The sequence below is a fragment of the Cebidichthys violaceus genome, unplaced genomic scaffold (genome assembly GCF_023349555.1).
Source record: "Cebidichthys violaceus isolate CVI_PGR_0920_01 unplaced genomic scaffold, fCebVio1.0.p SCAF_149, whole genome shotgun sequence".
In the NCBI taxonomy this organism is placed as follows: Eukaryota; Metazoa; Chordata; class Actinopteri; order Perciformes; family Stichaeidae; genus Cebidichthys; species Cebidichthys violaceus.
In genome coordinates this window covers 69,851-91,149 of record NW_027176317.1, presented here as the reverse complement: position 1 = coordinate 91,149, position 21,299 = coordinate 69,851, and the positions used below count along the sequence as shown (strand labels likewise).

General features: G+C 38.5%; 2 protein-coding genes across 7 annotated transcripts; both read left to right on the top strand.

Annotated features, from left to right (window-relative positions):
• The first annotated feature begins 2,125 nt into the window (after positions 1-2,125).
• Positions 2,126-6,727, top strand: LOC137871579 (nuclear factor 7, brain-like). Of its 5 annotated transcripts, none has more exons than XM_068709449.1 (4): positions 2,126-2,393; positions 3,670-3,770; positions 4,733-5,018; positions 5,368-6,727. In XM_068709449.1, the coding sequence occupies exons 3-4, from the start codon at positions 4,742-4,744 to the stop codon at positions 6,465-6,467; spliced, it is 1,377 nt and encodes a 458-aa protein (XP_068565550.1). In that variant the 5' UTR covers positions 2,126-2,393; positions 3,670-3,770; positions 4,733-4,741; the 3' UTR covers positions 6,468-6,727. The 5 variants fall into 5 exon arrangements, with proteins under 5 accessions (XP_068565550.1, XP_068565549.1, XP_068565547.1 ...); XM_068709448.1 differs by having other exon boundaries at positions 2,126-2,628; XM_068709446.1 differs by having other exon boundaries at positions 2,126-3,104.
• A 2,220-nt stretch (positions 6,728-8,947) lies between these two features.
• LOC137871575 (uncharacterized) lies at positions 8,948-20,831 on the top strand. 2 transcript variants are annotated; one of them, XM_068709438.1, is made up of 4 exons: positions 8,948-9,058; positions 10,332-10,561; positions 14,060-14,336; positions 15,602-20,831. In XM_068709438.1, the coding sequence occupies exons 3-4, from the start codon at positions 14,069-14,071 to the stop codon at positions 19,927-19,929; spliced, it is 4,596 nt and encodes a 1,531-aa protein (XP_068565539.1). In that variant the 5' UTR covers positions 8,948-9,058; positions 10,332-10,561; positions 14,060-14,068; the 3' UTR covers positions 19,930-20,831. The 2 variants fall into 2 exon arrangements, with proteins under 2 accessions (XP_068565539.1, XP_068565538.1); XM_068709437.1 differs by lacking the exon at positions 8,948-9,058 and having other exon boundaries at positions 10,168-10,561; positions 14,057-14,336.
• The last annotated feature ends 468 nt before the right edge of the window (positions 20,832-21,299 follow it).

Sequence of the window (21,299 nt, the reverse complement as noted above, 5' to 3'; positions counted from 1 at the left end):
CCTTCAATAAATAAAATGTGCACATCATCATTATACTCCCTCGCTAAATAATTTACTTTAATTTAAAACAAAGAACTGCAACACATTTGCAGTAATGTCTAACGTGTACAGTATGTTATCTGATGTCTATATTTTAGGTGTTGTAGTTTTGTGTATCTATAGTGTATTCTAACATATTCTTTATATTGTGTAGTCTAGTATTGATATGTATATTTCTATCGTGTATTTACTGTCGCTGTGGATAACCTGTTTCTGTAAAACAATAATATCCCAATTTAGGATTAATACAAGTATCTATTCATCCATCACTGCAGTATAACTTGTTGAAAAGCTGCGACTCCGTATATTTTTATATATTTGACCTACAAACAAAAACAAATTGGCCACCCCTGACTTAAAGTTTCAAAAGTATAGAAAGTATAAAAATGTCCGACTGTTCTACTATTACATATTCTATCATTAGATTATCAATATTCATACATTGATGTTAAAGCAGGATTTTACTGTTGCAGTTGGTTGAGCTGGAGTTCATTTTTAACAATAAATAACGATTATTTTCATTATTGATTAATATGCTCATTATTTTCTCCATTAATCGATTGTTTGGTTTGTAAAAATAGTGAAAATAGTGAGAAATGTCGTCACAATTACTCAGAGCCCAAAGTGACACCTTCACAATGTCTGTTTAGTCCAAACCTCGACATTATTACTGATACTTTAATATTATTCTAAAGTTAATCTTGATTAATTGATGAAATTCACACATTGTTGTATAAACTGGTGGGAAGTTTAAATCATAAGAAATCATAATTTATAAACGTTAATGTTTTGTGTTATCACAGTATAAAGTAATAAACCATAAACTGGCTGGATGGTGTTTCCTCAGTAAAAAGATCTCATGTTGGAAAATCAGCTCGAATGAATAGTAACAAAAAGTAAAGAACAGAGAATTCTTCACATAAAAACAACAGCAGTGACACAACCACATGGTCCTCAAAGGTACAGTCAGTGAAATATGACTGTACTACCATCTAGTAGCAGCTGTATGAAACTACAACCAGCAAACACTTTTTTACAAACTTACAAATGTTCCTGCTCACCAGTCAGCTCACAGACGGCTGCAGTGAGATTAGACCTGAGACTAAATGAGTCCAGCTGGTTAATAATTAACTTAAAAATTCAAATAATTGTTTGTCAAGCTGGTGATTGTAAAAAGTGGTCTGACAGGCAGTTCTTTGTGTGCTTGTCTCTGCTGGTGTGTTGATTTAGAAACAGCAGGTGTTTAACTGCTTCATAGAAAAGAAGAATACATAGGGTGGGACTAGATGGTGAAGTCTGGATGTAGAATATGTTCTGAGGAGATCAGAGGTGTGGATTGGTCATGCAGAGCTTTACAAACTAATAAAAGAATCTTAAAATACATTCTATATTTTACTGGAAACCAGTGGAGCTGTACATAAAGAGTGGTATAAAGGTAATAAAAGCCAATTTAAGACAAATTACAAATATCCAAAAGAAAGAAAATGTTATATTTTTTTATTTTAAAAAAGATACTGGTAATGAGAGTATTAATTTGTTTGTCCAATTTCAAAGCAGAATGAAGAATGACATTTATGAGATGTGTACAGAGATTTGAAGGCTAAATAGGACAAAGAAAATTAAACCGATAATAAAAAGGCTCCGTCTTACTCTCAGTTAGCTGTAGAACATATTTTCCCGTCCAGTATTTCATTACGTCTTCTGAACAGAGACCCGAGTGCAATTTCTGTTTAATGAAAATCAAACGGGACCTAAGATAGATCTTTGAGGTAGACCACGGGAAACGTTAGCAGAAGAAGATGGAAAATTAACAATCTTAATGCCAACCAGTCACATGGTTTCCATCACTTCGTTTTTATCCTGTTAGATATTGGTGTGAAATTGTCATGATTAGCATGTGAGTTCTTGAGTTATGGATAAAAGAAAAAAGTGTTTTGTGAGAAACTTTTAACAAATTCCTTCTGGGCGTTCCCGTTATTGTATTTACAAGAATGTACTGTAACTTTAAGAGAGAAAGAGAGAAAGAGAGAAAGAGGAGGGATAAAGAGCATGCATGTGTCTACGTGGCAGAGAGTGAAGCCAGGGTTTGAGTGTTTCTTTAAAGCAGATGGGGGATGTGGAGGTCTAGAAGAACCAGCTAAGGGTTAACGTCCTTATCTGCTGAACAACAGCCTGTATATGTATATATATATATCGGCTTTTTTTTCCTTCCTCCGTCAGCTGTTTTTCAGAGTTGTACCTCTTTGTAGGATACTGGTAATTGAGCGGTGCCTTTGTCTAGTTCTCTGTGTTTGTAGAGCTCAAATTTCACCGCGGTTCTGTCGTTGTGAACATGTGACAACATCACTCTGCAGGTAGAGTGAGCTCTTTCCTTGGCTGATTTTTTGAGTTTGTCTGGGTTTTGTTTGGGGAAAAAACCTATTCGTCTCTCATGTCGGCTGCTTGCAAGTCCAGAATTGTGTCTTTCGCGGGGTTGTTTTAGAGAGCTAACAGAGTGGGATTTGTTGAACCTCAGTGAGAGTCTCTATGTGGTTCTGACTGAATTCAAGACTTTGGCTCAGTGCCTGGAATTCCATGTGCTGTGCGATGGTAAGTTTATTGTTTATGGAAACGAGTGAGTGGCTCACCTCCTGTGCAGCATGGTGGCTTCTGAGATGTGGATGGTGTTGTATCCGTGTTTGAGCTTTGCCATTCTTTGTTGGTTGTTTCTTTGAACGTCTGTTTTGTCTTTGTTCGTGACGGGAAGCTTGTTGAAGCGCTCGCTGATGTCTTGTTTTCCGAGTGGTCCAGGTCGTGTGAGGTCACAATCTGGTTTTGAAATGGAGAAAATAAAAAAATAATATTTTTTTCTTGGATTAGCAGTCTAACTGGAGGCCACCACTTCTGCAGTTGCTCTCAGCTCTACAGAACATTTTAGCGTCTTTAAGTGTCTTTAAGCTCCCTGTTGTTGTTTTTTTGTTTTTTTTACGGCCCACTACGGTTTTGGTTGAGTCTCATCCTCTCTCATCAGCGTCATCGGTTTTAGCCAAAAATCTCTGATAAACAAACTGTACACTTCCTGCAAAGTAAGAAACTCCATAAAATAGAATTTGTTTAGATATATGGAGTTACCAAAAGATATTAAGGTTGTGTTCAAAGGCTTTTAAGTTTGTTTCATTGTTACATTACTTTGAATAATGTTTTCTTTCTTCTGGAACAGAACCTCGAAGTTTCAGTTTCACTTTGAATCTCTAATTAAAGTTTTTTTAAAACAATACTCATACACCTATATGTACAGAAAATGATTGAAATCCCATCTTAAAGAGCTTTCAATGTAAAAAATATGTTTATTTGAAGATAATTACTTTTTTATTTTACCCTAGTCTCTATATTTCAACCTGCTCTGCCTACACATGTCTGAGCTGTGGTTCTGTTGTCTTTTCTACTTGAATTGTGACAAATGAATTTAATATAATTATCTGACTATTCACTCTGTCAATAATGTTATGAACCTCAAAAGCCCAACAACAGTTGACTCAAAACCAAGCATTTCTATCCATGTTGTATTCAAACTTGAATGTCTCTTTGTAGCATTGAAGCACAGCTGATTCGTTGATAAGATGTGATGTCACACTAACATTGTTTTATTAGGTTGGGAAGGTTTGAGGATTTGGCTGCAGTCAGACAACGAACCAACGACTATCAGAAGAAGAAAGAAAGTCGCTGTAATCTCATCTGGAGGAGTTTAACAGGTAAGATCACCTTCTGGAAACACGTGTGATTAATGAATTATTGTCCGTCATAAATTATCATCGTGTAACAGTGTAGAACGTACTCGTATAGTAAAACTATGAATTTTGTATATTCATTTATTAAAAAAGTATTTGAAGTAAAGATATGATCTGAAATGTTCCTCGATTTCATCACTACTATTTATCCTGGGTGAGGTTCGACATGTCACAACTGGCCTCACATAGCTTCAAAAGAAGAGACTTTTTTCTTTTCCTTTTTACAAAACTTCATCCAGTTTTTTTTTCAGTAGAAAATTGCCTGAACATTGGAGATTCAAAACAACTAATGCAGTTGTTATTCCTCTAGAGGTGTATTTTTAACAAAATTACCATTTGTCATTTATAGATGTCGGACCTGAGGCTGTGTAGTACTGGGTAACTAACGTCAGAACGGGAGATAAGTTTCTACTAAACACATACAGTTTGCAGTTTGCCCATGGACTGTGTATAAGAAATTAACGTATAGACACCATGACATCACCCATTAGTTTGTGGACTGACATTTTGGGCGTCGGCATTTTGTTTTTTTGCAACCAGAAGTGACACGAGAGGGAGGAGCTAAGTACAACCAAACGCTGAATCATTTTTAGACGACCAAAACATTTATGGTGACTCTAAATGGAGCATAATGTACTAAATGAACATCATGCTGTATTGAAGAAGACTGTAAACTAGAGATTGAGACCATAAACTCATGTTTACAATGTTTACTGAGGGAATAAATCAAGAGAGAAGTAGAGTCATTTTAGACTAGACTCCTATACACCCAGACTTCTTTTTTCAACCAGAGGAGTCTCCTCCTGCTGACAGAAAAAGTTCCTCAGGTCCAAAAACGCCTAGCTTGTCGAACTATTTGGTCAAAGAGGGGCTTTTGATCATCCAATTAGAAAACCTGCAAATATTAGCATTCTTTGATTTACTAGGGAACCACGATGACAGCACACGATCTTTTGAAAACTCTGGCGAACCTGTCAAAAGAACAGTTCAAGGAGTTCAAGTGGTTCCTGAAGCAGGAAGACATCCCTAAGGGCTTCTCGGCCATCTCAGCGGCCCGGCTGGAGAACGCGGACAGGCAAGACACGGTCGATCTGATGGTGGAAAAATATGGCTGCCCTAGAGCTATGGAGATAACCATGAGCATTTTAGAGGAGATCAGCAGGAATGATCTGAAGCAGTGTTTGTTGAACACTGTTAGCTCCAGACAAAAAGGTAAGTTCAGGGAAGGTGAAAATCTAATGATGAAAAACTAAGAACTTTCTCATGCATCGCATAAATTATTATACCATTATGGAATATGTATAGTCTTCAAACAGTAATAACATTTTATTTAAATCATAGTCGTCCCGAGTTGGTCCTAAGCACCTCTGGTTCTTTTTCTCACAGCTATAATTTAAATGTTTTAGATACATATTTAATACACATTTAGGTAAATAGAAGTATTGGATCAGACTCAGTATCGTCAGATACCCAATATTAAAGGACTTGGATCCGGATCAGGAAAAAAAACAACTTGAGATTTATGATTGACCAGATGTGTTTGTGTTCTGCTTTGTTTTAGACCTGAAGAATCATGACTCTCCTCCTCTCAATTGTGATTATGGAAGAATTAAGTCCAAGCTTGTGGAGACAACGGCTGAAATTAAGCTGATGATCCAGAAGAGAGAGATGAAGATCTTGGAAATCAACCGCTCAGCAGAGATCAGCAGTAAATCTGCAGACACACATATCGCAGACAGTGAGCAGGTCTTTACTGTTTTGCAGCAGTCTGTCAAGAGAATTCTGGGTAATCTCATTGAGGCAATCAAAGAAAAGCGGGAAACGACAAAGAAACAGGCCAAAGGATTCATCCAAGAGCTGGAGCAGGAAATCTCTGAGCTGAGAAAGAAAGGCGTTGAGGTGGAGCAGCTCTTGCACAGCGCAGACCACCCTGACTTTCTGCAAAGATTCTCGTCCCTTAATGCTATTCCACCCACCAAGAACTGGACAGAAGTCAGCGTCCCTCCGCCGTCATATGGGGCAAGTGTGGGGGCTGCCGTGAATCAGCTGGAGGGAACAGTCAATAAAGAGAAGGAGAAATTGATTGCTAAAACCAAGCTGAAAAGGGTCCAGCAGTTTGCAAAGGATGTGACTTTGGATCCCGATACAGCAAATGCCTATCTCGTTTTGTCTGACGATGGGAAAAAAGTTTACTGTGGTGACGCAACACAAAACCTCCCAGACAACCCAGAAAGATTTAATCCTGCTTTAAATGTCTTAGGAAAGCAGCGTTTCTCTTCGGGGAGGTTTTACTACGAGGTTCAGGTTAAAGGGAAGACTTCCTGGGATTTAGGTGTCGTCAAAGAGTCCATCAACAGGAAGGGGTCGATCACAGCAAGCCCCGAGAATGGCTTCTGGACGATCTGTTTAAGGAAAGGAGATAAGCACAAAGCTTCTGCTGTCAATCTCAGTGTAAAAACTCGGCCGGAGAAGGTGGGCGTGTTTGTGGATTATGAGAAGGGTTCAGTGTCCTTTTATGATGTAGACTCTGCAGACCTTATCCACAGCTTTACTGACTGCTCCTTCACTGAGAAACTCTACCCATTCTTCAGTACCGGTTGTCATTACGACGGTAAAAACATCACCCCTCTGATCATCTCTGCTGTCAATTACAACAATTAGATTTGATAAATCCTCTACTTCTGCAACTGATTCTGCAATTTAAGAAACATTGCAAATTATAGCAACTGTGAAGTTTGTGATTAAACAACTCAATGATCTACAACAGTGTAGGAGATGAGTGAAATGCTTTGAAACTGTCTCAAAGTGTATCAGGATTTGGTTTTAGTACCCGGATGTAGCACTAGATGGTGCCACGTCCTCTTTGTTGAAATGGAGTTGAAGATGTGTGTCTTTGAATAAATGTCTTTGATGTAATCGTGTGGAAATCCCTTCCTTGTATTTGTCTGTTGGCTTTCCCAGTTAGCTAGTGTTGAAGAACTCATGCAAAGTCCTGTTCACCTGTTTACTGTAGTACAATGTTTTAATGGTATACTGGTACACGGTGAGCTTTCAGATACAGAGCGTTGGTCTGAGAAACTAAGCCAACCAGCAAGGGACTCAGAACTGATCTACAGTGTATAATACTCTGTTACAATAAAAGCTGGTGAAGGTGGATCTCATTTTATTGCTTTATATACTACTGGGTAGTTTAATCTATAATAATACATTATCATTTATTAGTTGATTTGTTTTAATATTATTCTGAATCTGCAAAGTAACCAAAGATATTAAATAAATGTAGAGCAGCAAAAAAGTACAACTTTAACATGAGATGATGTGGGGTAGAGGAAATAACTAGTTCAAGTACTTCAAAATTGCACTTTAGTACATTACTTGAGTAAATTTACTTTGTTACATTACAACATATTTAATAACTAATAACTAATGCTAATTACTAACAACTACTAATATGTTTAACATCACAATTCATAATAAATCTGGAAAGTAAACAACAGTTTTTGAGGTACAAAATTAAAAATGTTTAAGTATTAAGACGACTTCCTTTAAGTTTGAGCAACACGTCCCTGCAGTGGAGGAAGTAAGGAAACTGTGACGAAGTCTACACTCTGAATCATAAAAGGGAGGAAAAGTCATAAAGACTTTATTGCCAGGTATTATGTTGATAAATGGAATTTGCCCCAGCACAAAGTAAAACAAAAAAACATCTGAGTATTCACGACTGCATTATGATCTCTTTCCATAGAGGCGGGTAGTTGGAGAGAGAGGTTGTTACATTAAGAGCGCAATGTGTTGAGGAGGTTACTCGGTCCAAAAAGTGACCGTTAATAAGCCCAGTTAGCAGTAAACAGAAGTTTTCGGATTGAAAAATGTTTTGCTTGTACAGTGAAAATAAATTCCTGACGAGTGAAACACAAAACAACTCCTGAAGCCGAAATCTGCAGAAACTGACCGAGGACAATAATTACTGGCGTCATAAAATATTATGTTAGGAAATGGCTAGCCGTAGCGCCTCAACGTATCCTCATACATCTTACGAAAACTTACTCCTCTTTTTTGGGGTCAATTTCCATTTGTTACCGGCATACATAGTCTTTTCACAATAAAAGTCTGTCTTCTCAGGAAAACAACTTATTTAGGTTTGGGCAACAAAACTACTTCATTAAGTTTAGGAAAAGATCGACATTTGGGTTAGAATAACTACGGAAATGCCGTTACTGAAGTACGCAAGGTATGTGACAAATAAATCACACGAGGAATTATTTTAAGGGGCACTCGTTGGCTTCATACCAGGGTATTATGGGAGTTGTGCCCGTTGTTATAGCATCACAGTTAATAGATAACAGCATTACAGTTTCATTTTAAATTTTTTGACAAACACAATCAAATATTTTATTGCCAGATATGGTGGTTTATAGACAGGTTTGTATGTCCAGGCAATGTAGTTTGATGTCAAATATTAACATGTTCTTGCAGGTTATACAACAAACTATTGAAGATAAGCAGAAGGGAAGTGAAGACAGACGAGTGATTCTGCATCACAGCTCTCAGATTTTACCCAAAGCTGAAGCTACGGTCCAGACGTTTGGGTTTCTGTCTGAAGACAATTTAAACTAAATTTCTTGTCTCTTTCTAAATAACACGCAGGCGAGTACTTTTGGTTACACTTCTGATTACACCCAAGGCAAGTTAAGGATAATATATGTCAAGATGTGGAAACAGCAGACGTTTATACCTTAATTTACATTTGTAGTAAACGGAGAATATTTTAATAAATGGACCTTTATATAAAATTGATTTGATAGATTTATCATAAAGGTCAGGAATTATTTAAAAAGACTTTACTCCCTACTGCAATGTCTTGATGTGTCCATTGATATTAATGGTTTTTATTTTGAGTAATCAATACTTGTATGTTAGAATGAGCATTGGGTTTACTTGATGGTATGGATGAGATAAATATGCTAGATGGAGAGTTGCTACATGCTACCTAGTGTATTCTCTCCATTTTTTGCAGCTGGTCTGAAGCTGTGAACATGTGGCTTCCTGTGTATCTGATGTGAAACCAGCTCTTTAAGGGGGAGGCGACACGCTCCAACAGGAAGTAGAAACTTTTAAGACCAAGACGGTAGCACCGACTGATAACCCTGTATGGTGTTATAATAGCTCACAACTATTGGACGGAATATTCAAGATGTGTTGTTCATCATAATAAAGCTGACGGACTCAAAGGAGGTGGTGAATCTTGCAAGGTGAGTTATTTTCTGTGCTAAATGGTGCATTATTTGAATGTATATTACATGTCTAGTTTCTTTTTTTAAGGTGTATGCCTGCTCATTGTCTCTGCTGTCTACTTTGTATTTTGGAGAGGTGACTGTTAAATCAACCCAGCCTCTAAAATGATCAATACTATACTATAGTGTGACTTTTATATGGTTCTCAGCAAAAAGACGTGCTACAGAATAACAATTAAAGTGTAAATACACAATGATTCAGCATAAGCTGCTGGTTTTTGGAGATTAGAGCAGGGTGTGGTTTTAGTTGACTGCTGTCACTTCTGAAGACGCTCAGTAAAGTGTGATTAAAGTTGGGTGAGCGCTCCTATGGAAGCCCAGCATCCATGTTAAATATTGTTTAGGTCCATCATTAAGCCCTGCAGTGGGTATCCAGCTGTGCAATCACACCTCTGAGATGTAACATCATTCTCCAGCCATGACCTAATTTCCTTCTGGGGATAAATAAAAGTCGTCGTAGCTTCCAGATGCATTTAAATCCTCTCACCCAAGCAAGGAGCAGACACTCAGCAGCTTGGCCCGGTCTTAAATATACATTTCATCTGCACAGGCTAAACTACAGTGATTGGCCCATATGGCTTGAATGCCAACAATGTGAATTAAACTTAAACTATAGGAAACATCACGACAACCTCTGACACGAAGGCTACATTCATATGGAGTCAAATCCAGGACAACAGTTTTTGATAATTTGGAGAAAGAAAAAAAATGTCTTGAACTTTGAAAAATACAGCCATGTATTCAAACAAAAATCATGAGCGTGTACTCATGAGTGACAGTGTAAACAAAGAAGGCTGAGGAGCTTCCTCAACCACGTTGCCTTCAGGAAGCGTAGGTTATGATCATTTCAATGTTTTTTTCAAATGATCAAAACTATTGGCCTGGATTCGGCTCTATACATTTACCTTTGATACGTTCTAGAGACCCGTAAACAGATGTAGCCCTGTTGCAATAAGTTAAGTTTTGAAGAAAACAGCTTAAAACAATATTAACGGCAAACCATGGGTTAAACCAGAGTAAACAAACAGAAAAAGCTCTGCTAGTTTCAGTTTAAGTGTGCAGAGGGCGAGTTAAGAGAAAGGAACGAGGAGGAAGCAGGAAGGAAAGGAAGGAAGAGAGAACGCGATATGGATAAAGAACGGGAGACATGCGCGATAGTTTTGTTTGAAACTGTTTAGACAGTACGCTACCTCGCTTGTTAATCTCAGTAAAGTTTGTAAAACTTTTGCAGTGTAAAGTAGAAGTTGCTGAGCCACTGGACCGGAGGACGCCATCGCGGACCGAGACGGACTGTCGGTGTGTTCCTGGTGAGGACTTCACCTCCGCTGTCGGCGAGGGTTTTTTGGACGACATACTGTGTTTTCTCAAGGACTGACATCGAATTGTGATTTTTGGATTTGCTGTGGACGAGGATTCGGGAGGCAGCACCGCACCGGGCCTGCAACATGTTCTTATTTTAATGTGAGTGAGAGTGTGTGTGTGTGTGTGTGTGTGTGTGTGTGTGGGGGGGGGGGGGGGGGGGGGGGGGGGCATGAGTGTTTTACATTACATTACATTACAGTCATTTAGCAGACGCTTTTATCCAAAGCGACTTAAGATGTAGCTACGGGAACAGTTTTGGGGTTAAGTGTCTTGCTCAAGGACACATTGACATGAGAGCAGGAGGCGGGGTTCGAACCACCGACCCCCCTGCTCTCCACTTAGCCACGGCCACCCGTTTAAAGTCAATTTGAGTATTTTGTCATACCCTTAGTATGCTGTAAGGAGCGGAGGACCTATTGTTATTCTAATGTTTATTATTATTTGACCAGTTTCATGCAAAAAGGAGGTGCTTGGGATACTAGTAAGATTTAGAAATCTGGCACGCAAGGCAGTCTTGGTGAAAATTGCAGTCTGATTGTGGAGTCCAGCTGCGGGATGAAATATTGGCTCGATAGCGCCCCCTATTGAGTAGCCCCAACATTGGGTTTCACCTAGCTGTATGACATTTGGGAGGTATGTGTAACAAGATGGGACGTACAAAAAATCCTCTTGGAGTTATCGGTACATCCCAAGTCTCTTAATTGCATCCCGTTTCCCTCACTTGTGTCCTTTCCTTGCGTCTTAGTCCCGCCCACCAGGGATGCATGGAGAGATGCAAGGAAACCATGCGAGGAGAGAGGAAACGAGGAAATATTTTTTAAGAGACATCCTTTCCTCAGTAGCGTCACGTGAAGCGACGTCTGTTTGTGATAAGCGGATCAATCGGCTTTAACAGCCGGAGAGACTTTTGAGAAGTTTGTGTCTGTTCACATGATCACTGTACTTAATAATAGTAACTAATAAAGACACAGTAATGATCACTGTACTTAATAATAGTAACTAATAAAGACACAGTAATGATCACTGTACTTAATAATAGTAACTAATAAAGACACAGTAATGATCACTGTACTTAATAATAGTAACTAATAAAGACACACAGTAATGATCACTGTACTTAATAATAGTAACTAATAAAGACACAGTAATCATCACTGTACTTAATAATAGTAACTAATAAAGACACACAGTAATGATCACTGTACTTAATAATGGTAACTAATAAAGACACACAGTAATCATCACTGTACTTAATAATAGTAACTAATAAAGACACACAGTAATCATCACTGTACTTAATAATAGTAACTAATAAAGACACAGTAATGATCACTGTACTTAATAATAGTAACTAATAAAGACACACAGTAATCATCACTGTACTTAATAATAGTAACTAATAAAGACACACAGTAATGATCACTGTACTTAATAATAGTAACTAATAAAGACACAGTAATCATCACTGTACTTAATAATGGTAACTAATAAAGACACACAGTAATGATCACTGTACTTAATAATAGTAACTAATAAAGACACACAGTAATCATCACTGTACTTAATAATGGTAACTAATAAAGACACACAGTAATGATCACTGTACTTAATAATAGTAACTAATAAAGACACACAGTAATGATCACTGTACTTAATAATGGTAACTAATAAAGACACACAGTAATCATCACTGTACTTAATAATAGTAACTAATAAAGACACACAGTAATGATCACTGTACTTAATAATAGTAACTAATAAAGACACACAGTAATCATCACTGTACTTAATAATGGTAACTAATAAAGACACACAGTAATCATCACTGTACTTAATAATAGTAACTAATAAAGACACACAGTAATCATCACTGTACTTAATAATGGTAACTAATAAAGACACACAGTAATGATCACTGTACTTAATAATAGTAACTAATAAAGACACACAGTAATGATCACTGTACTTAATAATAGTAACTAATAAAGACACACAGTAATGATCACTGTACTTAATAATGGTAACTAATAAAGACACACAGTAATCATCACTGTACTTAATAATAGTAACTAATAAAGACACACAGTAATGATCACTGTACTTAATAATAGTAACTAATAAAGACACACAGTAATCATCACTGTACTTAATAATGGTAACTAATAAAGACACACAGTAATCATCACTGTACTTAATAATAGTAACTAATAAAGACACACAGTAATCATCACTGTACTTAATAATGGTAACTAATAAAGACACACAGTAATCATCACTGTACTTAATAATAGTAACTAATAAAGACACACAGTAATGATCACTGTACTTAATAATAGTAACTAATAAAGACACACAGTAATCATCACTGTACTTAATAATAGTAACTAATAAAGACACACAGTAATGATCACTGTACTTAATAATAGTAACTAATAAAGACACACAGTAATCATCACTGTACTTAATAATGGTAACTAATAAAGACACAGTAATCATCACTGTACTTAATAATAGTAACTAATAAAGACACACAGTAATGATCACTGTACTTAATAATGGTAACTAATAAAGACACACAGTAATCATCACTGTACTTAATAATAGTAACTAATAAAGACACACAGTAATGATCACTGTACTTAATAATAGTAACTAATAAAGACACACAGTAATCATCACTGTACTTAATAATAGTAACTAATAAAGACACACAGTAATGATCACTGTACTTAATAATAGTAACTAATAAAGACACACAGTAATCATCACTGTACTTAATAATAGTAACTAATAAAGACACACAGTAATGATCACTGTACTTAATAATAGTAACTAATAAAGACACACAGTAATCATCACTGTACTTAATAATGGTAAAATAATAGTAACTAATAAAGACAGTAATCATCACTGTAGAGGTGTTTATCTGTCACCTCTTTAATAAACTGTGTTCTGTTTATAAGCATAGGACCGATTTCTACGACAGAATGCGTTTGTCTTATTTGTGACTTATTTGCATCTGTACGTTTTGAAATTCAGATTGTGACGTCATTATTAAATAACCCAGAATATGATTATGGTTTCTCTTAAATGATAAAACTCAAACACTCAGGAATGATCAGCTTCACGTGACTGAATGAAATGATGATACATTATGTAAAAAGCTCTCTGACTTTAATTGTTTACATAATAAAAGTTATTGAGGGAAATATCAGATCATGAAAAGACAAATCTTTCTAACAAATGAAGAAAGAGGGCTGCTCTTCCATTTTTTGATGACATCAAGATCTTGTTCCTTTGGAGTTTGAATCCAATAATTGTACGTCATTTTGGACAAAAGCGTCTGACAAATGAATGTAATATAATGTATTCGGCTTGAATTTATGCGTGGTAAGAAAAAAAACGGTAAAAATAAGACTGAAACTATAAAATAAAACTTGGGTCCAAACAACATGGTTTGTCAAGTGATATGTATTTTTATTATTTATGATTCACATTTACAACAGTTGTGAAGTTGCAGGGGAGGAGATTCATATTTTTAATTTTTTTCTCAGAAAAAAAAAAAACTGATTCAAAATGTTCCTTTATTTTTAGCAGGCAGCCATAATGGTGGAACTTAAAGAGGCGCTCTTGAAAACTCTGGAGAAGTTAAAAGAAGAGGAGTTTGGTAAATTTAAGTGGTACTTGGAGAATGGCGTCCTGGAAGGCCTTTCAGGCATCCCAGTGGCTCAGCTGGAGAAAGCAATACGGGAGACCACGGTTGATCTAATGGTCCAGAAATATCAGGGTCCTGGAGCTACGAAGGCAACCATGAAGATTTTTGAAAAGATCGGCAGGAATGATCTGGTGCAGGATTTACAAAATTTCAACAATGGTAAGTTGGGGGTATGTAAAAATAGAAACATCTGAAAAATAGTGTCACACTCATAAATTACTACATGAGTTATGAACAATCTATTGATAGAAACGTGCAAACAAAAAAATGTAAAGATAAATTCATCATTTATTATGGTACGCCACCATATGGTCATGATCATAGGTAAGGTGAGATGGTGATCAGCTTTCACAACATATATGGTAGCAGATATGACGAAACAATTCATTCTCAATCATCAATCTTTGGTTTGAGGTGCACTGATACCACGTAGACTTATGAACTGGCCTTCTGCCCGATCGTGGTTTTTGTTATGGACTAGTCTGAGGTTTGCACATAATTCCAATAACAAGGCAACACCTCTGGGTCCAGGTCCTTCCCCACCAGAGAGGTTAAGTTCCGCATTGCAAAATTTACAAAGTAGGGGGTCTGCATGCCAAGGGCTTTACTTTCGCCAATCGACTAGCAATGCACCAAAACCTTACACCCGTTTCGTAGGCCGTTAGCATGCATGGTCATGGCCACGTGGTTTTTTTTCGAGCTGAGTCTGACCAAGACCAGGCCACGTGGGTGGGTGCAGGCCTAGTTTCCAGACCTCTCCCAGGCCTTGTTCCAGGAAGGGGGCCCCGGTTTTAAATTATTGTTCTGTTCCTTATTGGCCAATCAATAAAGTCTCTTTTATAACTCAGGGTTTGGCCCATGGAAGACCTTACCCTAACAACATAGCTCCCAGGGTCACAGAGATATACAAAACCTACCATGATGTTAAGGTGGTGATTCTCGGAGGACGTCCGTGGTCACTCTGTCAACTTTCCAATACATCTGATCCATCTAATAGATGATCAGCTGACAGCTCTGCTAATCAAGTGGAACTGCCGAATCCACAGGTAAAGATCTCTTTAAGACCTCTCAAAGACAGATGGGTAACAGTTTGATGAGTACGACTTTTTCACGTTCTTCTTCGAGCTTGCACTACATATAAAAGGGAACCTGAACATACCGAGTTGATATCTCTCAAAATCCACCACAAGACGTGAGGTGACTGTTTTGCTTTTTTAACTACTCGAGTGCCCCCTTTTCCTGAATTTGCTTTGTGAGAACAAAACTGCATTGCAGTTCTATTTTTTGAGGCAGGCCAACTAACTGAAATTCAATCTGTTTCCTCTTTTGAGCTCTGTGGTACACTGGTATGATGAGGTCAAACCTTTGTTTCTTAAATTTTGAATTCTATGATTAAAGTCTGTGTGTTCTCTATCTTGTTTTAGATGTTTCCCAAAGAGAAAATATTAAAAGAAAGAACCCCAAACTAACGTGGGTTAAGCAATTCGCAGTTGATGTGACTCTGGATCCTGATACAGCTCATTCTCATCTCATCCTGTCTGGTGATGGGAAACAAGTACATCACTGTGATGTGAGGAAGAAACTACCGATGAACTCTAAGAGATTTACCAGAACTTTGGACGTCTTAGGAAAGCAGGGTTTCTCATCAGGAAAATCTTACTTTGAGGTTCAGGTTAAAGGGAAGACTACTTGGACTGTAGGCGTGGTCAAAGAGTCGATCAACAGAGGGAAAAACATCCCACTGTGTCCTGAAAATGGTTTCTGGACGCTGTGGTTGAGGAATGAAGATGAGTATGAGGCTAATGCTGGCCCGGCAGTGGATCTCTCACTGAGTCACCATCCTCAGAAGGTGGGCGTGTTTGTAGATTATGAGGAGGGTGAGGTCTCCTTTTATGATGTAGATGCTGCAGATCTTCTCTACTCCTTTACCGGCTGCTCCTTCACTGAGAAAATCTACCCATACGTCAGTCCCGAAACTAACGATGGCGGCATAAACTCTGCCCCACTGATTATCTCTCCTGTCAGTCCTGGTGGTCAAAAAGAAGAATATGAAAGAAAGAAGGCTGAATTGATGAGCGTCCAGCAATTTGCAGTTAAGGTGACTCTGGATCCTGATACAGCTCATCCGAATCTCATCCTGTCTCGTAATGGGAAGCAAGTACATCACGGTGATGTGAGGAAGCCACTACCGGAGAACCCTCAGAGATTTGACAGATGTGTGAACGTCTTAGGGGAGCAGGGTTTCTCATCAGGAAAATCTTACTTTGAGGTTCAGGTTAAACACAAAACTGCCTGGACTGTAGGCGTGGCCAAAGAGTCGATTGAAAGGAAGGGAGATATCACACTTCATCCTTGTTATGGCTTCTGGACTATTGGTTTGGAGAATGATGATGAGTACAAGGCATTTGATAACCCTTTAGTTCAGCTCTCTCTGAATCACCCTCCTCAGAAGCTGGGGGTGTTTGTAGATTACGAGAAGGGTCTGGTCTCCTTTTATGATGTAGATACTGCAGATCTTCTCTACTCCTTTACCGGCTGCACCTTCACTGAGAAAATCTACCCATTCTTCAGTCCCTGTACTAACGGCAGTGGTATAAACTCTGCCCCTCTGATTATCTCTCCTGTCAATCGTCCACTGAACCTTAAGAAGCATGAATTTGGTGACCAGAAAGAATATGAAAGAAAGAAGGCTGAGCTGATGAGGGTCCAGCAGTTTGCAGTGAAGGTGACTCTGGATCCTGACACAGCTCATCCTGCTCTCATCCTGCGGGATGATGGAAAGCAAGTAAGTTGTGGGGATGTATACAAGATCCTCCCAGACAACGCTAAGAGGTTTAGGAACTGCCTTAATATTTTAGGAAAGCAGAGTTTCTCTTCAGGAAAATCTTACTTTGAGGTTCAGGTTAAAGGAAAGACTGCCTGGACTGTAGGCGTGGCCAAAGAGTCGATCAACAGAGGGAAAAACATCACACTAGGTCCTGAAAATGGCTACTGGACGCTGGGGTTGAGGAATGCAGATGAGTATGTGGCTACTGATGACCCGGCAGTGGATCTCTCTTTGAGTCACCATCCTCAGAAGGTGGGCGTGTTTGTAGATTATGAGAAGGGTCTGGTCTCCTTTTGTGATGTAGATACTGCAGATCTTCTCTACTCCTTTACTGGTTGCTCCTTCACTGAGAAGATCTACCCATTCTTTAGTCCCGAACCTAACAAGAGTGGTAGAAACTCTGCCCCTCTGATTATCTCTCCTGTCAATCGCCCACTGGACCTTAAGAAGCATGAATTTGGTGACCAGAAAGAATATGAAAGAAAGAAGGCTGAGCTGATGAGGGTCCAGCAGTTTGCAGAGGAGGTGACTCTGGATCCTGATACAGCTCATCCTGCTCTTATCCTGTGGGATGATAGAAAGCAAGTAAGTGGTGGGGATGTAAATAAGATCCTCCCAGACAACGCAAAGAGGTTTAGGAACTGCCTTAATATATTAGGGGAGAAGGGTTTCTCATCAGGAAGGTTGTACTTTGAGGTTCAGGTTAAAGGAAAGACTGCCTGGACTGTAGGCATGGCCAAAGAGTCGATCAACAGAGGGAAACACATCACACTGTGTCCTGAAAATGGTTTCTGGACGCTGGGGTTGAGGAATGAAGATGAGTATATGGCTATTGATGACCCGGCAGTGGATCTCTCACTGAAGTTGTATCCTCAGAAGGTGGGCGTGTTTGTAGATTATGAGGAGGGTGAGGTCTCCTTTTATGACGTAGATGCTGCAGATCTTCTCTACTCCTTTACCAGCTGCTCCTTCACTGAGAAAATCTACCCGTTCTTCAGTCCCGAAACTAATGACGGCGGTATAAACTCTGCCCCACTGATTATCTCTCCTGTCAGTCCTGGTGGTCAAAAAGAAGAATATGAAAGAAAGAAGGCTGAGCTGATGAGCGTCCAGCAATTTGCAGTTAAGGTGACTCTGGATCCTGATACAGCTCATCCGAATCTCATCCTGTCTCATAATGGGAAGCAAGTACATCACGGTGATGTGAGGAAGCCACTACCGGAGAACCCTCAGAGATTCGACAGATGTGTGAACGTCTTAGGGGAGCAGGGTTTCTCATCAGGAAAATCTTACTTTGAGGTTCAGGTTAAACACAAAACTGCCTGGACTGTAGGCGTGGCCAAAGAGTCGATTGAAAGGAAGGGAGATATCACACTTCATCCTTGTTATGGCTTCTGGACTATTGGTTTGGAGAATGATGATGAGTACAAGGCATTTGATAACCCTTTAGTTCAGCTCTCTCTGAATCACCCTCCTCAGAAGCTGGGGGTGTTTGTAGATTACGAGAAGGGTCTGGTCTCCTTTTATGATGTAGATACTGCAGATCTTGTCTACTCCTTTACCGGCTGCACCTTCACTGAGAAAATCTACCCATTCTTCGGTCCCTGTACTAACGGCGGTGGTATAAACTCTGCCCCTCTGATTATCTCTCCTGTCAATCGCCCACTGAACCTTAAGAAGCATGAATTTGGTGACCAGAAAGAATATGAAAGAAAGAAGGCTGAGCTGATGAGGGTCCAGCAGTTTGCAGTGAAGGTGACTCTGGATCCTGACACAGCTCATCCTGCTCTCATCCTGCGGGATGATGGAAAGCAAGTAAGTTGTGGGAATGTATACAAGGAACTCCCAGACAATGCTAAAAGGTTTATGAACTGCCTTAATATTTTAGGCAAGCAGAGTTTCTCTTCAGGAAGGTTGTACTTTGAGGTTCAGGTTAAAGGAAAGACTTCCTGGACTGTAGGCGTGGCCAAAGAGTCAATCAACAGAAAGAATAAAATCACACTAGGTCCTGAAAATGGTTTCTGGACGCTGTGGTTGAGGAATGAAGATGAGTATATGGCTAATGATGACCCGGCAGTGCATCTCTCTTTGAGTCACCATCCTCAGAAGGTGGGCGTGTTTGTGAATTATGAGGAGGGTCTGGTCTCCTTTTATGATGTAGATACTGCAGATCTTCTCTACTCCTTTACCGGTTGCTCCTTCACTGAGAAGATCTACCCATTCTTCAGTCCCGAACCTAACAAGAGTGGTAGAAACTCTGCCCCTCTGATTATCTCTCCTGTCAATCGCCCACTGGACCTTAAGAAGCATGAATTTGGTGACCAGAAAGAATATGAAAGAAAGAAGGCTGAGCTGATGAGGGTCCAACAGTTTGCAGTGGAGGTGACTCTGGATCCTGATACAGCTCATCCTGCCCTCATCCTGTGGGATGATAGAAAGCAAGTAAGTTGTGGGGATGTATACAAGATCCTCCCAGACAACGCTAAGAGGTTTAGGAACTGCCCTAATATTTTAGGGGAGCAGGGTTTCTCATCAGGAAAATCTTACTTTGAGGTTCAGGTTAAAGGAAAGACTGCCTGGACTGTAGGCATGGCCAAAGAGTCGATCAACAGAGGGAAACGCATCCCACTGTGTCCTGAAAATGGCTACTGGACGCTGTGGTTGAGGAATGAAGATGAGTATGTGGCTATTGATGACCCGGCAGTCCATCTCTCTTTGAGTCACTATCCTCAGAAGGTGGGCGTGTTTGTGGATTATGAGGAGGGTCTGGTCTCCTTTTATGATGTAGATACTGCAGATCTTCTCTACTCCTTCACCGGCTGCTCCTTCACTGAGAAACTCCTTCCATACTTTAGTCCCTGTACTAACGACAATGGTAGAAACTCTGCCCCCTTGATCATTTGTCCTGTCAATCAAAACGATTAATCATTCTAGTTGATTAGAGTTCTGATAAGCTTGGCCAGAGTTGTGCTGTGCATGCAGTACCTATTACAATTGTCTATATTGTCTTACTTAATGTCACCAGTGGAGTTATTAACCACTTGCAGTGAAATGTTTGGATGAGCAGGTTTGACTTTTGTATGTATCTTGTACTCCATCAACACAAATGCAGTCTTTGTTGGCAAGAAAACTCCTTTTAGAGGAGTTAAAGGTCTAATAACTAAAAATGTGAAATCAAAAACATATCTTTGAATGTCCAGTTGGTATGAAATTTGTTTTAACAGAATTTGTGGTATTTATCCGATTGTATATACTTTATTTCAAATTCTGGTGAATTTTGTAACTGCTTCATTTGTTTATTTTTGCTTTATTGATTTATGTCTTTTGATTTTGTTAAACAAGTCCAAAATATGCTCCAAATGTACTGTAAACCAGTGTTGTCTGGCCACTAATAAATAGAACAATAATAAAATGCAAAATTGAAAGTGGCTACAAATGACTGAAAAATGTCATATTTATGTTATCTTTGAGACTTGTATATGGACGTAAATGGGTATTTGATCAAATAAAATGTACGGATGTTTGATTGATTTTTGATTTAAGTTGTGTTGAGAAACAACGAAATTCATCTTTTGAAAGTCTATTTCATTTATGTGGGTAAACTTATTTTATTACAATGTAATGCTATCAGATGTAATCAATATAATCTATTTTTTTTTTACATTTCCTATTTTTTTCTTATTCAAGTAAAAGAAATGTTGGACTTTTATGAAATACATACATTTTTGCTTGTTTTTTATTTTATTGAAACTAAAGTGCTTCATTGGAATCAATATTATGTTAATAATACAAATATTGCTACACAGACTGGCTACATTATGAACAAATAACAAATAAAGATTAATACAAAATAATTCCAAAATGAAATTTGTGATACTTTCTTGTGAAAAGTTTGTTATATATTTTTGTTTCATTCTTACAGAGTATGACTATATGGTTAATGTATCACAAATATTGTACAAAAATTAACATCATATAATTCAAGAGTTATAAATTAACTGATCATTTCATCTTAGTTTACAAAAAATTATTTCTAATGGTTTAATTAAGTGAGGTGACAAACTTTTTCCAAAGAATTTCCAGAAGAAAATCTATGTGATTGGTAAGATTTTTAGATGGTTTATTTAATTACATGAAGACTAGTTCACTTTAATATCTGAAATACAGATGTGTTGTAAATGGAGACTTTGAAACAGTCTGCATTAGACTTCAATGAATTGCAGGGAAAGGGAAGTTTGGGGTCCCCTGCTGGAGCTGTTGCCCCCGCGACCCGATCCCGGATAAGCGGTTGAAGA

Bases quoted from the DNA above. Each gene is read 5' to 3' on its own strand.
- LOC137871575 (XM_068709438.1), top strand. From the start codon at position 14,069: ATGGTGGAACTTAAAGAGGCGCTCTTGAAAACTCTGGAGAAGTTAAAA. The intron at 14,337-15,601 runs GTAAGTTGGGGG...ATCTTGTTTTAG, and splicing joins TTTACAAAATTTCAACAATG to ATGTTTCCCAAAGAGAAAAT.
- LOC137871579 (XM_068709450.1), top strand. From the start codon at position 2,218: ATGTATATATATATATCGGCTTTTTTTTCCTTCCTCCGTCAGCTGTTT. The intron at 2,394-3,669 runs GTAGAGTGAGCT...TTGTTTTATTAG, and splicing joins GTGACAACATCACTCTGCAG to GTTGGGAAGGTTTGAGGATT. The intron at 3,771-5,367 runs GTAAGATCACCT...GCTTTGTTTTAG, and splicing joins CATCTGGAGGAGTTTAACAG to ACCTGAAGAATCATGACTCT.